This window comes from Gekko japonicus, unplaced genomic scaffold, assembly GCF_001447785.1.
Source record: "Gekko japonicus isolate JY-2015 unplaced genomic scaffold, Gekko_japonicus_V1.1 scaffold1509, whole genome shotgun sequence".
NCBI classification, from domain to species: domain Eukaryota; kingdom Metazoa; phylum Chordata; class Lepidosauria; order Squamata; family Gekkonidae; genus Gekko; species Gekko japonicus.
Genome location: NW_015175404.1, coordinates 431,340 through 445,453, shown reverse-complemented (window position 1 = coordinate 445,453; position 14,114 = coordinate 431,340). Strand labels below are relative to the sequence as shown.

Sequence of the window (14,114 nt, the reverse complement as noted above, 5' to 3'; positions counted from 1 at the left end):
TCCCTCTCTCTCCCTCCCTCTCTCTCCCCCCTCTCTCCCCCTCCCTCCCTCTCTCTTTCTCCGTCTCCCTCTCTCTCTCTCCCTCTCCCTCCCTCCCTCTCTCTCTGCAATTGGGAAGCCAGCTTCTCTCCCTCCCAAAATTGAACACAGTGGGAATGAGGGTGTATGGAAAAGTTCCTGTATCCCTAATTTTCCCATCAATCTTCCATCCTAATCCTAGCCAGGGCCGACCCTGCTTAGCTTCCGAGGTCTGACAAGATCAGGCTAGCTTAGGTATCCATAAAAGATTCCGCTGGGAATGAATGGTACTTTGTGTGTGTTGGCTGATGCACGGCTGCTTCAGATTCTCTTGTCCTAGGACGCAAAATTTCCCAGCGCTCGTGTACAGGGAATGCAGGCCGCCTGTCCTTTCATAGCCTCATTTATGGAGGGGCAGGGCCGGAAGATTGTTGATAGGCTTTCGAGGACTCCTGCCCCTCGGTGCTTTATTACTGGTGCGCAGGTGGGGGAGTTCGGCAACGGAAATTGTGCTGGCGAGGGGGTTTCAAGAACTCTCAAACGAGACCAAAGGGGCCCGGTGAACCTCTGTCCTTTGAATTAAAAAAAAAAAAGCTGGTGGAAGCGGGGCATAATCGGGGAAGGCATAAATTAGGTAGAGTACTGTGTAAAATTTTACTAGCGGCCCATAAAAAGCAGACAGCTTGTGAAATACACTCTGATAAATAGAAACAAAATTTGATCACCCACACAATTGGAAAAAAGAACAAGACCCAAGAGGGTGTTCCTGAGGTTGTGTGTTCTTGGAGGGGAGTTTCTGACACGCAGGGGTGCAACTCAGTCAGATGCGACTCCCTCGCTTCTGTTCTCCTTCTTTTAAATCGTTGCATCACGCCACTTGTTCGGCCCTTGGGTTAGTGAACGGGATCGATCATCAAAATCAGGAAAGCATATGGAGGAAATCGTCCTTTATGTGTAGTCCACGATCGCATATGCTGGAATAAAAGGTCGCTAGTCTTTAAGGTGACACAAGACTCCTGCTTGTTTGGCCTGCAGCAGACTAGCACAGCTACCTATTTGGACTTATTTTCACTCCAGAATAACTGATAATACAAACAACATGGGGTGTGTCTATGTGTGTGTGTGCTCATTTCTCTGGCAGGATTTCAGCATTTCCTGGATATGCTTCAAGATCTGCAAGTTTCAGGTTTGTAGTCCTGTTGGTATGCAGTAGAAGCATGAAAAATTGAATCCCGTAGCACCTTAAAGACCAGCAGAGTTTCAGAAGTTAATGCTTCCTTCATGCGATGAGCTAGATTTGAATCCAGTAGCACCTTAGAGCACCTCAGTAGCACCTTAGTAGCACCTTAGTGGTTAAGAATGGTGGACTCTAATCTGGAGAACTGGGTTTGATTCCCCACTCATCCTCCACATGAAGACAGCTGGGTGACCTTGGGTCAGTCACGGTTCTCTCAGAGCTCTCTCAGCCCCCCCACGTACCTCACAGGGTGTCTGTTGTGGGGAGAGGAAGGGAAGGATGTTGTAAGCCACTCTGAGACTCCTTCGGGTAGTGAAAAGCGAGGTATAAAAACCAATTCTTTTTCTTCTTCTTCCTCTTCTTCCTCCTTCTCTTCCTCTTCCTCCTGCTTTTCTTCTTCTTCCTCCTCCACTTCCTCCTCCTCCTCCTCCTCTTCCTCTTCTCTTCGTCAGATGAGCTAGATTCAAGTCCAGTAACACCTTAGTACTTTTATCTGGCAATGGGAGCTTTGACTCTTAAAAGCTTATAACCTGGAAATCTTTATGGTCTTTCTGCTGTTCTTGAACTCGAATCTTTCTCCTGAAGATCTGTGAGTAATGCACAATCGGAGCAAGCTCCCCTGATGAACACCTTGGATTTTCTTGGGTTTTTAAAATGTTAATGAGTGCTTACTTCAAAATAATAACTTCGGGATCATGAGGGAGTAACCTGCCTTTATCTTGAACGTTTGTGCATTGTTATGCTCTTCACTGAGATTGGCTTCCAATCGATTGCTAAATTCCAGAGCGTTCTGCCTGCTGGACAGGCCTCTGTTTCTTACACAAGAGCCTCCAAGCCACGTGGATGAAGTGGCATTCCAAAAGCAGACTGCGATGCCATGTAAAAGTCTGTCACTCAACAAACAGAGATGTGGGGGGGGGAATCCACCGGGTGTCCCTTAAGGACTCTAATTTGGTTTCCAGCCTTTGATTTCTGCTTGTTCTATCTGTTTTGTGTCTTTGGTTTCCTCCAGGGAAGGACGTCAGTCTGATAGAAATCAAGGAAGATCTGGAGCTGTATCCGGAGGAGAATAGCTCCGTCTTCATGGGCATTCTCATCAAAGGCCTGGCAAAGCTGAGGAAGGTTCCGGAGACTGTGAAGGCCATCCAGGATCGCCTGGAGCAGGAGCTGAAGCAAATTGTCAAGAGATCCACCACCCAGGTGGCAGACAACGGCTACCAGCGGGGAGAGAACCTTGCCCAGGAAAACCAGCCCAGGTAAGGCATGCTGCTTTGAAGACTTGGTCTCCTGGGTGGAATGATAACTGGGGGGAAAGGGGGTTTCTGGTATTCCTTTCTGGAGCCCTTTTAATACTCCACTCCCTTCCTGACTGTGTTCAAGCCAAGGCTTGCGTGGCCTACGTAAATGTGGAACTGGTTATACTGAGATTTCTGTAGCCTTTGTTATTAAAAAAAATGGTGGATCGATGATATCTATTCGTGTAAACTCGGTCAGTGTTAGGAAAGAACCCGCCTGACCACTGTGGTCCTCTTTGGAGGCCCTGCTTCAGGTGCCTCGCCTTCTGACGTTAGGTGGGTGTAGGCCAAGGAGAGGGCCTTCTTGGTCATGGTACCAAAGCTCTGGAACGCCCTAGAATCATTTGTCCCCTTCTGTTGCCATTGTTTCCCAACAGGTGAAGACTTTTTTGTTTTGTTTTAAGAACAGAAGAAGAGCCCTGCTGGATTAGACCAGTGAGGGTCCCTCTAGTCCAGCATCCTGTCTCACACAGGGGCCAACCAGTTCCTCTGGAGGGCCAACAACAGGGCAGAGAGGCCGAGGCCTTCATAAGAACATGAGCCCTGCTGGATCAGACCAGTGGTCCCTCTAGTCCAGCATCCTGTCCCACACAGGGGCCAATCAGTTCCTATGGAAGGGCAGCAACAGGGCAGAGAAGCCGAGGCCTTCATAAGAACATGACCCCTGCTGTATCAGACCAGTGGTACATCCAGTCCAGCATCCTGTCTCACACAGTGGCCAATCAGTTCCTATGGAAGGGCAGCCACAGGGCAGAGAGGCCGTGGCCTTTATAAGAACATGAGCCCTGCTGTATCAGACCAGTGGTACATCCAGTCCAGCATCCTGTCTCACACAGTGGCCAACCAGTTCCTATAGAAGGGCAGCAACAGGGCAGAGAGGCCAAGGCCATCCCCTGTTAAGAACATCAGAGGAGCCCTGCTGGATCAGACCAGCAGTTCCTCTGTTCCAGCATCCTGTCTCACTCAGTGGCCAACGAGTTTCTCTGGAGGGCCAAGAACAGGGCACAGAGGCCGAGGCCTTCCCCTGTTAAGAACATAAGAGCCTTGCAGTGGGGGTCCATCTAGCCCAGCATCCTGTCTCACACAGTGGCCAACCAGTTTTTTTTGGACGGCCAACAACAGGACATAGAGGCTGAGGCACAATTTCGACAGGAAAGATGAGAGTTAGGGCATGGTTTCCTGTCCTGAAAAACACAAAATGCTCTATATCTCACAACAGCACTACAGATAAGATTAGAATTTCAACAGCCAATCCATATGCAAAAGAACCTCCTCAGGAAAGCTCCTCCATTAGCATGTCATAGCCTGGGGAACTCCTACAAGATAATGACTCAGCCCTACCCCACCTTCCTGTGTAGATATAAATTACCTGCCTACCATTTTTCTTCTCACCTTGACACAGAGAGTATTCCATCTTTCTGTGTTGTACCTCTGAGGATGCCAGTCACAGCTGCTGGAGAAATGTCAGGTCCTACAATGCCAAGACCTCAGCCCATACAGCCTGGAAAATCTACAACAGCTAATGCTGAGGCCTTTGTTTGGCATTCCCTCCATCCTAACCAATATTTTTATGTTTTGTATGTATTTTAATTCTGTTTTGTATGTTTTTAACTGTTTTTTTACAAATTGTTTTAAATTATGTGTATTTGGGAAGGGGGTTGATTTTAGTGATTTTTAAAACGTGATTTAATCATGTGTGTTTTAAATTGTTAGTGGCCCTTGTAAGACAGAAAGACAAGGTACAAATTTTGTAGACAGGTAAATGGCATTAGGGAAGAAAGGATAGCGTTTGTTAAATTCTTCTAAAAAAAATGGTATTCAAGTCTCAAGGTTTTAGGGAAGCATTTTGAGAAAACTATGGCAAAGCTAACAACAGGCTAAAAACAAGAAGTCGGAATTACTTACGCTTTTCAATTCATGCCTTTTAACCATTTCACAAGAAGAATAGATTGTGTATTAATGCAGTGTATCCATTAACTGCAATTTAGCATCTGCCACGTTCCTGGAAACGTTTTGCAAATTATATTAATTGTGTGCTTAAAATGTGCAAATTGTCTGCGATGCCGAGGCAGGCGGGTGCTGTTCCGGTAGCGTCTTGACATCTGCGGTTTCCGCCTCTCCTCTTTATGAATGGGGTGCCTGCAGTCGGCAGAGAAATCCACCCAGGTAGAAAGTGTGAGTGAACTAGAGCTGATGGTCTGGGTTAGCGGACCGCTCGAAGCTCTTGACACTGAAGCATGGGTTGTCTCATTTAATTGCAAAGAACGCTGTTCCAGGTGCCGGGAATGGTACTTTTAAGGGTCAGTACTGTTGTCTGTCTCGGTTGTCGTCAAAGCAGGTACCAATGCTGAGCAGCAGTTCTCAGATGCTGCCCTGTCTGAGCCTTAGAAAGTGGGGAGGAAGACTTTTCAAGCCAGTCCAGATCTAACAACACATAGAAATGCAGGCTGCTCCTATTAGCACTGCTCGTTTTCCTCTTGGGCTCGGTAATAGGCTGTGGGACTGGGGCAGGTGTGGTCAGGTGAGGGGCCCGTAAGGCAGATGTTCATTGCGGACTGGGTGGAGAGCAAGGTTCCCTAGTCTTGGTGTCTCCCATGACAATGTGTCTGTTACTTTGGTCACAAGAGACAGCAGTGATCAGCAGCATAGCCAAGTGTCAGGTAGCCCTCCCATAGCACTGGTATGTGGGGGTGAAGCTCTCCATTCCCAGCACTTCCCTGCCCAGCTACTGAGCGCTATTGCTCACTTGACCTTGTTGTCTCCAGCTGCAGTTAGGTGGCTGGGAAAGTTAACGGCTTTAGGCTCTGCCCACTTGCTTCAGCCCCCGCGCGCGAACTAGAAGAAGAAGAAGAAGAAGAAGAAGAGATTGGATTTATACCCCAGTCCGCACACTTAACCACTACACCAAACTTGCTCTTATGCTCTTGGGGTTTTTTTTTATATTCCTATAAGCCTGAAGCCCCTATACTACAGGCTATTCCTGACACAAGCTGTATACATGATCTTTAGGACTGGACTAACAATAAACACTTATCTTCTGAAGAAGCCTTGTGTGGTGTGCCCTGCCTAAAGACCCTGACACCAAGGTACCTTGCTTGGAGGGAACTCCTGCTCAGCAGAAGTAAGGAACCATGTGTTCCTGGGAAGATGCCATAGTGGGACTGGAGCTGCTTGTCTCAGACTTGGGCAGGAGCAGGGCTTTTTTTTGTAGAAAACGCCCAGCAGGAGCTCATTAGCATAGCAGGCCACAACGAACAGCAGACTCATTAGCATATTTGGCCACACCCCCATGCCTTCCCTTGGCTGTGGGGAGCCCAGGTGAGCCGACCCTTGGACAGGCCAGGGAAGGCATTTAAATGCCTCCCTGATTCTTCCAGGGACCCCGCTGGCCCGCCCGCCTGCCTCGGAGTCGCCGAGGGGGTCATTCTCCAGGCCTTCCCTCTGTAGCCAGGCACGCAGAGGTTTTGGCTGTAGTGGGCGTGGCCAACTCTGAAGCCAAAAAAATCTGTACACACACGACTAAAACAGATAAACAAATATAAAGCCAACAGTCGTGATAGTCTGACCCGCAATCAACAGTCATAAGACTTATAAGAATTGCTGTACATGTATTGTGCTCTGAAGCATTACAATATGATACACAACTTAATAGAATTTATAAACCAAGGTACAACATCGTCTCCGGATTATTTACCAACTTTTCAAAAAATGAATCTTCTTCAGGAGATATTATAGAGGTGCCAAAGCTCTCATTTTCATAAAAGTTAGACAACAAGTCTTAAGCATATCACAATTCAGATAGGACGCTGATCTCAATTAACACGCAGTGTTTTTTTCTGGATCCTTGGCGTCTCTCTGACTCTGAAGCCAGCCGGAACTCCGTTCCTGTGCGTTCCTCCCCAAAAATAGCCCTGGAGGAGTACTCCCAACACTTTCTCAACACAGTTAATCACACTTAGACATTGGCAGGAAAAGGTAATAGGACAGAAAAGATGGGATGGAATTTGCATCCGTGCAAATTAGGGATGTGAGCTTTTGCTGGTGTAGTTAGGAAATTAATCATGGCAAACTTGTTTTTTCTAGGCTGCTTTGATTTCGGCATGTTAGGAAAAGTGGTAAGGAAGGAAAATGAACCCTTCCTTCTAATAATGTTTGGGGGTTTTTTGGGGGGAAAGGTAAATTATCTGACAGATCAATATCTCAAAAAAGCGTCCATGTCGAAATTTTGGCAATATGTATTTTCTAAAAATGTAACCAGTTAATTATCAACAGGCGGATGGTTGATCAACTAACAATCCTCATGCATCTGATAGCTGAAGCATTTTTCTGTTCAAACAATACTGGAAAAAAAATTGAAGAACCAGTATGCTGGAGTCGTGTTTTGAACTTTCAATGACCAGATAAAATAGTCAGAATATCTGTTCTTTAAAAGAGAGTGAGAATCTTGTTTCATGTTAGACTTTTTTTTTGCCACCAGGGCCAAAAATATGGCCACTGCTTTGGTGACTGAATCAGCTCTGTCAGATAAAAGAACAGAAATTGACCAGGGAAGGGAGAGGAGATTTTCTTTTATCAAGATAGGTATAATATACTTCTGCCTCTCCATCTTCCAGTTGGGGCAAGCTAACACTATGTGATCCATTGTCTCCACCCTACCTAGGCTACAGTCGCACAGCCGTTCAGAGAACGGGATGCCCTGAAAGCGGCCCAAGACTACATTAGACGGAAACGTATTCAGTCTAGCCAGCGTGAAGGCTCTGCGAAGTGCTGAACTTTTGAGAGTGTAGCAATAAGTAGGAATCACCGACGAATATGTATTTTCTAAAAATGTAACCAGTTAATTATCAACAGGGGGATGGTTGATCAACTAAAAAAAATCCTCACGCATCTGATAGCTCAAGCATTTTTCTGTTCAAACAATACTGAAAAAAATTTGAAGAACCAGTATGTTGGAGTCGTGTTTTGAACTTTCAACAACCAGATAAAATAGTCAGAATGTATGTTCTTTAAAAGAGAGTGAGGATCTTGTTTCATGTTAGAAAAAATAATAATCTGGATATTATGATTGAAGCACGTAACTTTGTAACTCAGGATGAAAGAGAAACTAAATGGTGCAGAAGTTGCATGAGAAGCAGGGGTTTATCCCGTTGGCAACAAAGACTATCAGGGTGCGGGAAGGTCAAATATATTTAACCCGTACATGCTTGAATGGTCAACTAAACAATTGAATAATGAAGATAGATTAAGGTGGGTAGCCGTGCTGGTGTGAGTCCAGTGGCACCTTTAAGACCAACAAAGTTTTATTCTGGGTATAAGCTGTGGCAAATAGAAGGGGAAGTCATGGAAGCAGTGACAGACTTCACGTTCCTGGGATCCAAGATCACTGCAGACGGTGACTGCACCCATGAAATTAAAAGACGCCTGCTCCTTGGGAGGAAAGCGATGGCATACCTTGACAGCATAATAAAAAGTAGAGACATCACCCCGCCAACAAAAGTCCGTATGGTCAAAGCCATGGTATTCCCAGTAGTCATGTATGGCTGCGAGAGTTGGACCATAAGGAAGGCTGAGCGCCGAAGAATAGATTCTTTTGAATTCTGGTGCTCGAGAAGACTCTTGACTGCAAGGAGATCAAATCAGTCAATCCTAAAAGAAATAAACCCTGAGTGTTCCCTGGAAGGCCAGATACTGAAGCTGAAGCTCAAATTGACCACCAATTGAGAAGGGAGCACTCACTGGAGAAGACCCTGATGCTGGCAAAGATTGAAGGAAAAAGAAGAAGGGGACAGCGAAGGATGAGATGGTTAGACAGTGTTATCGATGCAAGAAACATGAAATTAAGCAAACTCCGGAGCATGACGGAAGACAGGAGGGCCTGGCGTGATCTGGTCCATGGGGTCGTGAAGAGTCGGACTTGACTGTGCGACAGAACAACAACAACATAAGCTTTTGTGTGCATGCACACTTCTTCAGATTCATTGAAACAGAAACAGAATGTATCTGGAGAAGCGTTCATGCACACAAAAGCTTATACCTTGAATAAAACTTTGCTGGTCTTAAAGGTGCCTCTGGACTCAAACTTTGTTCGATTTAATAATGGTGTACCCATCTCGGCTTACATATAAACAGTTAAGGAAAAGCAGTTTCTGTTCCTTGTCTTGCTGCCCTACAGCGACTTCACAGGTCTTTCTTAGTGGACCCGTGGAACCATCATACAGGGCAAGCTCTGGATGCAGATGGGCACACTAAAGCGGAGTTCTGCTTCCAGTGGAAAGAGTTGCGTGAATGAGATGAAGTGATGAGAGTTGGGGGGGAGGGGCAAAGACCCCAGCATCCAACAGCAAACTAATGAGACTTGGAATCCGAAGTCAGTCGAGTCAAGTTTATGCTGAGGGTTTTACGTTTCCCTGGTGGCAGCTGAATTTGATAAGTTAACGTTACAAATTCAGTAACGTAAAACTTGAGCAGGGTGAACTCGACGTCCTGCTTCAATATTTAATGAGGCATTTGGCCCTTCTTGGCTCATGACCTCGAGGATCTGGCAGGGTTCTTGGGGGGTTTAGTCCGTCTGGCAGCCAGCGTCTGATGTGGCGTTCCTGGCTCTTTCGCAGCCAGTGAGCACATTGTCTGGCTTTCCGCTACCGTACTTAAAATCATAAAATTATTATTGCTGGCCAATAAAAGGACTAATAAAAAGTGACAGACCCAAAGGGGTCTTATCGCCAGACAGAGCTAAAAATCGAAGCCGCTTGTTAGCAGTGGCTTAGTTTCCTCCTCTTGGAAGGGCACTTGGTGCTCTTTCAGTTTGGTCAGCAGAGTGAGTTTTCAACCAGATCCCCCCTGCCTCATTTGGGAGTATTAAAAAAAAACAATTGCCTTTGTTTTCATGAGAGGACTTGGGGGGGGGGGGGGGGGGGGAATGGCTTCTGTACTGGGGAGAGACCAGAGACAAAGAACACATCAGACTAACAGAATAAAGTTTGAGTCCAGAGGCACCTTTAAGACCAACAAAGCTTTATTCAAGGTATAAGCTTGTGTGTGCATGCACACTTCTCCCGATACCTTCTGTTTGAAGAGGACAAAGTTTGAGTCATAAGAACATAAGAGACGCCAATGTTGGATCAGGCCAAAGGCCCATCCAGTCCAACACTCTGTATCACATAGTGGCCAGAAATACCAGGGGCCATCAGGAGGTCCACCAGTGGGGCCAGGACATTAGAAGCCTTCCCACTGTTGACCCCCCCCCCAAGCACCAAGATGACAGAGCATCACTTGCCCCAGAGTCCCTATCTATACCTTGTGGCTAATAGCCACTGATGGACATCTGCTCCATATGCTTATCTAATTCCCTTTTGAAGCCGTCCATGCTTGTAGCCGCCACCACTTCCTGTGGCAGTGAATTCCATGTGTTCATCACTCTTTGTGTGAAGAAGGACTTCCTTTGATCCGTTCTAACCCGACCGCTCAGCAATTTCATGGAGTGCCCACGACCGGCAGGAGAAATGGCTGTGGTGGATACCAATGTTCCCTCTAAGCTGTGGAGTCTTGTGAGCAAAAATTCTACTTTGTGAGCTACTGGAATTAAAGTTGCGAGTGAGCGATTTGGCTACTGCATAAATTAGTTTGCTCTGGAGCCATCCTTCCTGAGCTAAGACAAAAATGTGTGAGCCGGAGGCTGAAAAACTGTGAGGTAGCTCACACTAACTCAGCTTAGAGGGAACACTGGTGGATACCCCCAACAGCTGGGGACAACCAGGAGATAAACAACAGGACTGCAAATGTCTGCCTGCTACTCTGCCAGTTGTTGAGAAGCCCCCGTTCTCTCCTTCCTCGGGTAACAAGCCATCATATTTTCCTGGCTGCTAGAGCACAAGTTCATTACAGTGCAGCTACGGGCTCGTAATATTTATTTTATTTACATAAAACATTTTTATCCCTCCTTTCCACCTGATCAGGGTTCCCAGGGCAGTGCACAGGGAAACTCTAAAACAATTGAAAACAGCATGCACGCTTTAAAAACAATTCAGTAAAAACACATAGTACTAGAACCTGAGAGAAGGGCCGATAACTGTTTCTGGAGATGTGCCGAACGAAACAAAAAAAAGGTCTCTATCCATTGGCAGGAGACGCCGATAGAAGGAGATGGCTGAATCTCCCAGGGGAGAGAGTGCCAAAGTTTTGGGCTCGCAGCCGAGAAAGTTATGTTCTTATGTTCTAAGCCTTCACTTCGAAAAAAGGTCCGAGTAATCATTGGACCCTGGGTCTGAAGGGGAGGGGATGTGGCTCAGTGGCAGAGCATCTGCTTGGCATGTAGAAGGTCCCAGGTTAAGAATATAAGAACATAAGAGAAGCCAATGTTGGATCAGGCCAATGGCCCATCCAGTCCAACACTCTGTCACACAGTGGCCAAGAATACCAGGTACCATCAGGAGGTCCAGCAGTGGGGCCAGGACACCAGAAGCCCTCCCACTGTTGTTCAGTCTCTGGCATCTCCGGAGAGGTCCAGCATCTCCAGTTGAATGGACCAGGCAGTGGATGATGTGAAACACCTCTGCCTGGGACCCCAGAGAGCTGCTGCCAGTCTGAGTAGGCAATACTGATCTTAATGGACCAGTTCAGTATATGGCAGCTTCAGTATGTGACGGCTCCTACCTGGTGGAATGAGCTCCCAGAAGAGATCCGGGCCCTGCGGGACTTGGTGCAGTTCCGCAGGGCCTGTAAAACGGAGCTCTTCCGCCAGGCTTTTGAGTAGGAGCCGCCGCCACTACCATCATTATGCCATCATCATTATGTCACCATCGCCACCATCATTCTATCTATGCCCCCCTCACTAGTCCCGCAAATTGACCATCTTCAGAGTGGGGACTATTGGGGGTGCGAGACGTGCCTGGCAGAGGTTAACGCTGTGTGGACGTATATTGTTGCTGCTGTATTGTTATTACTGTGGCTTGTTGCTAATAGTTTTAGAATCCCATCTTGAACTTTTATAGTTAAATAATTTTGGAGCACCGTAAAGTAAATGTTAGTGAATTGTATTTGTTGTATTTTATATTGTTCTGTACTGTTTTAATGTTTTAACTTGGGCATTTGTGCCCCTTGTGAGCCGCCCTGAGCCTTTGGGGAGGGCGGGGTATAAATTCAAAGATTAAAAAAAAACTAAAAAAAACCAACGTTTCCCATATCCTACTGAAACCACTAACGCACACTGGCTCTCTTTCCTAATGCAGAGAGGTCCCTTCCCTGTTCTTTGGTTTGATGATGTCCCATTGGTTCCTTGCCCACTTCTCTAATGGCTGGGTCTCTGAAATTTGGTTCCCACCACTTCTGTGCCATTTATTTCACCTTCGGTTTTCGGGAAGCCGTTTCAGAGGTGTTTTTCATAGTTCCCGTTAGTGGGTCTTAAAGCCATTTTACGAGACCAGCTTCCCTTTTTATTTGCATGCAGTGTGAATTGACGGTACTTTATAAGGTTCGCTCTGCTAGAAATCAGTTGCATACCTTTGTACCTCTACTAGTTAAGAACAATCCAAAGTTTAGTTTCAAAGGACTTCGAGGTTCTGCTCCAGGCCATCGAGAGGCAGTCTGGCACAATCCACGGTTATGCTTGCCATCTCAAAACTTGTTACATAGAAAGAAAAAGTGCAGCAGCAGAAAAAGGATAATGTGGCCTTGGGGTGTATCAGCAGAGACGTATCATTCAAATCGCAAGATGTCATAGTCCTGCTGTACACTGCATTGGTCTGGCCGCACTTGGAGTCTTGCGTGCAGTTCTGGAGGCCTCACTTCCAAAAGGATGTGGACAGAATGGAGCGGGTACGGAGGAGAGCGACGAGGATGATCGGGGGACTGGAGACCAAGCCCTACGAGGAAAGGCTGAGGGACTGGAGAACGTTGAGTCTGGAGAAGACGAGGTTGAGAGGGGACAGGATGACTCTCTTGAAGTACTGGAAGGGCTGTCACTTAGAGGAGGGCAGGGAGCTGTTCCTGTTGGCAGCACAGGAGAAGACGCGCAAGAATGGGTTGAAATTGAGGGTGGGAAGGTACCAGCTGGATATTAGAAAACCTTTTTTTATCGTCAGAGTTGTGCAACAATGGAATCAACTGCCTAGGGAGATGGTGAAGTCCCCAACTCATAAGAACATAAGAGAAGCCATTGTTGGATCAGACCAGTGGCCCATCCAGTCCAACACTGTGTCACACAGTGGGCAGAAATACCAGGTGCCACCAGGAGGTCCACCAGTGGGGCCAGGACACTAGAAGCCCCTCCCACTCTTGCTCCACCCCCAGTCCAGTCCAACACTCTGTGTCACACAGTGGACAAAAACACCAGGTGCCACCAGGAGGTCCAGCAGCGGGGCCAGGACACTAGAAGCCTTCCCACGGTTGCCCCCCCCCCTCCAAGCACCAAGAATACAGAAGAAGACTCATTCTTCCAGCAATAGCTGGATGAACACTTGTCAGAGATGCTTTAGGCTGATCCTGCATTGAGCAGGAGGCTGGACTAGATGGCCTGTCTGGCCCCTTCCAACTCCATGATTCTATGATAATCGGTTTCCCAATGTTGCCTTTCACTGACAGTAACGAGATGTAAACAAGGCAACATTTGCCAGCATAGCCATTGTTTAGAAAAGGATGCTCTGCCTGTGACTCAGCAGAAAGCCGTGAACAGCCATAATTATTCAGAGCTTCTCCATGTCTTCCTTCTACCTCAGTGCATCACCTATTGATTACCATTTATGCATCTCGTATATTTTCAAAGTCTTCTCTATAAAGTCTTGCATCTTCTCTTTCAAAGTCTTGCATCTTTAACCATCTGGACTCTCAGATGAAGATCTCTTTCTCAAATGCCCTTGGAAAAGTTTCTGGTGCTTTCCCACGTGTAGGTCTTATATTCAATAGCACCCACCTTAAGCTATTAAAATTATTCAAAATGTTCTCTTACTTGGCTCCATCATCCACCCAGCAAGAAATCAGAAGGAGACTGAGGCTGGGAAGGACAGCCAAGAAGGAGCTAGAATGTGTCACTGGTGACCAAGATCAAGTTCATTCAGGCCATAGTATTCCCCATTACTATGTGTGGGTGTGAAAGTTGGACAGTGAAGAAAGCTGGCATGGAGAAAGTTGATGCTTTTGAAATGTGGTGTTGGAGGAGAGTTTTTACAGATCCCATGGACCGCCAAAAAGTCAAATCAGTGGGGGCTAGTCCAAAATCAAACCTGAACTCTCCCCAGAAACTAAAATTACTAAAATGAGGCTATTGTACTTTGGTGACATTACGAGAAGACAGAAGAAGAGGAGGAGGAAGAGGAGGAGGAGGAGGAGGAGGAGGAGATTGGATTGATACCCCGCCCTTCACTACCCAAAGGTGTCTCAGAGCAGCTTACAATCTCCTTTCCCTTCCCCTCCCCTCAACAGACACCCTGTGAGGTGGGTGGGGCTGAGAGAGCTCTTGACGGAAACTGCTCTTTTTCAAGAACAGCTCTTATCAGAGCTACGGCTTGCCCAAGGTCATCCAGCCAGGTGCAAGTGGAGGAGTGGGGAATCAAACCTGGTTCTCCCAGATT

At 46.8% G+C, this 14,114-nt stretch overlaps 1 protein-coding gene across 1 annotated transcript in view; it reads left to right on the top strand.

Moving 5' to 3' along the window:
• Nucleotides 1–14,114, top strand: part of LOC107122591 (exocyst complex component 4-like) — a 120,766-nt gene that overhangs the window by 7,716 nt on the left and 98,936 nt on the right. The window contains exon 3 of the mRNA XM_015425710.1: nt 2,268–2,511. Coding sequence (XP_015281196.1) covers nt 2,268–2,511 — 244 coding nt within the window. The remainder of the gene's footprint in view (nt 1–2,267; nt 2,512–14,114) is intronic.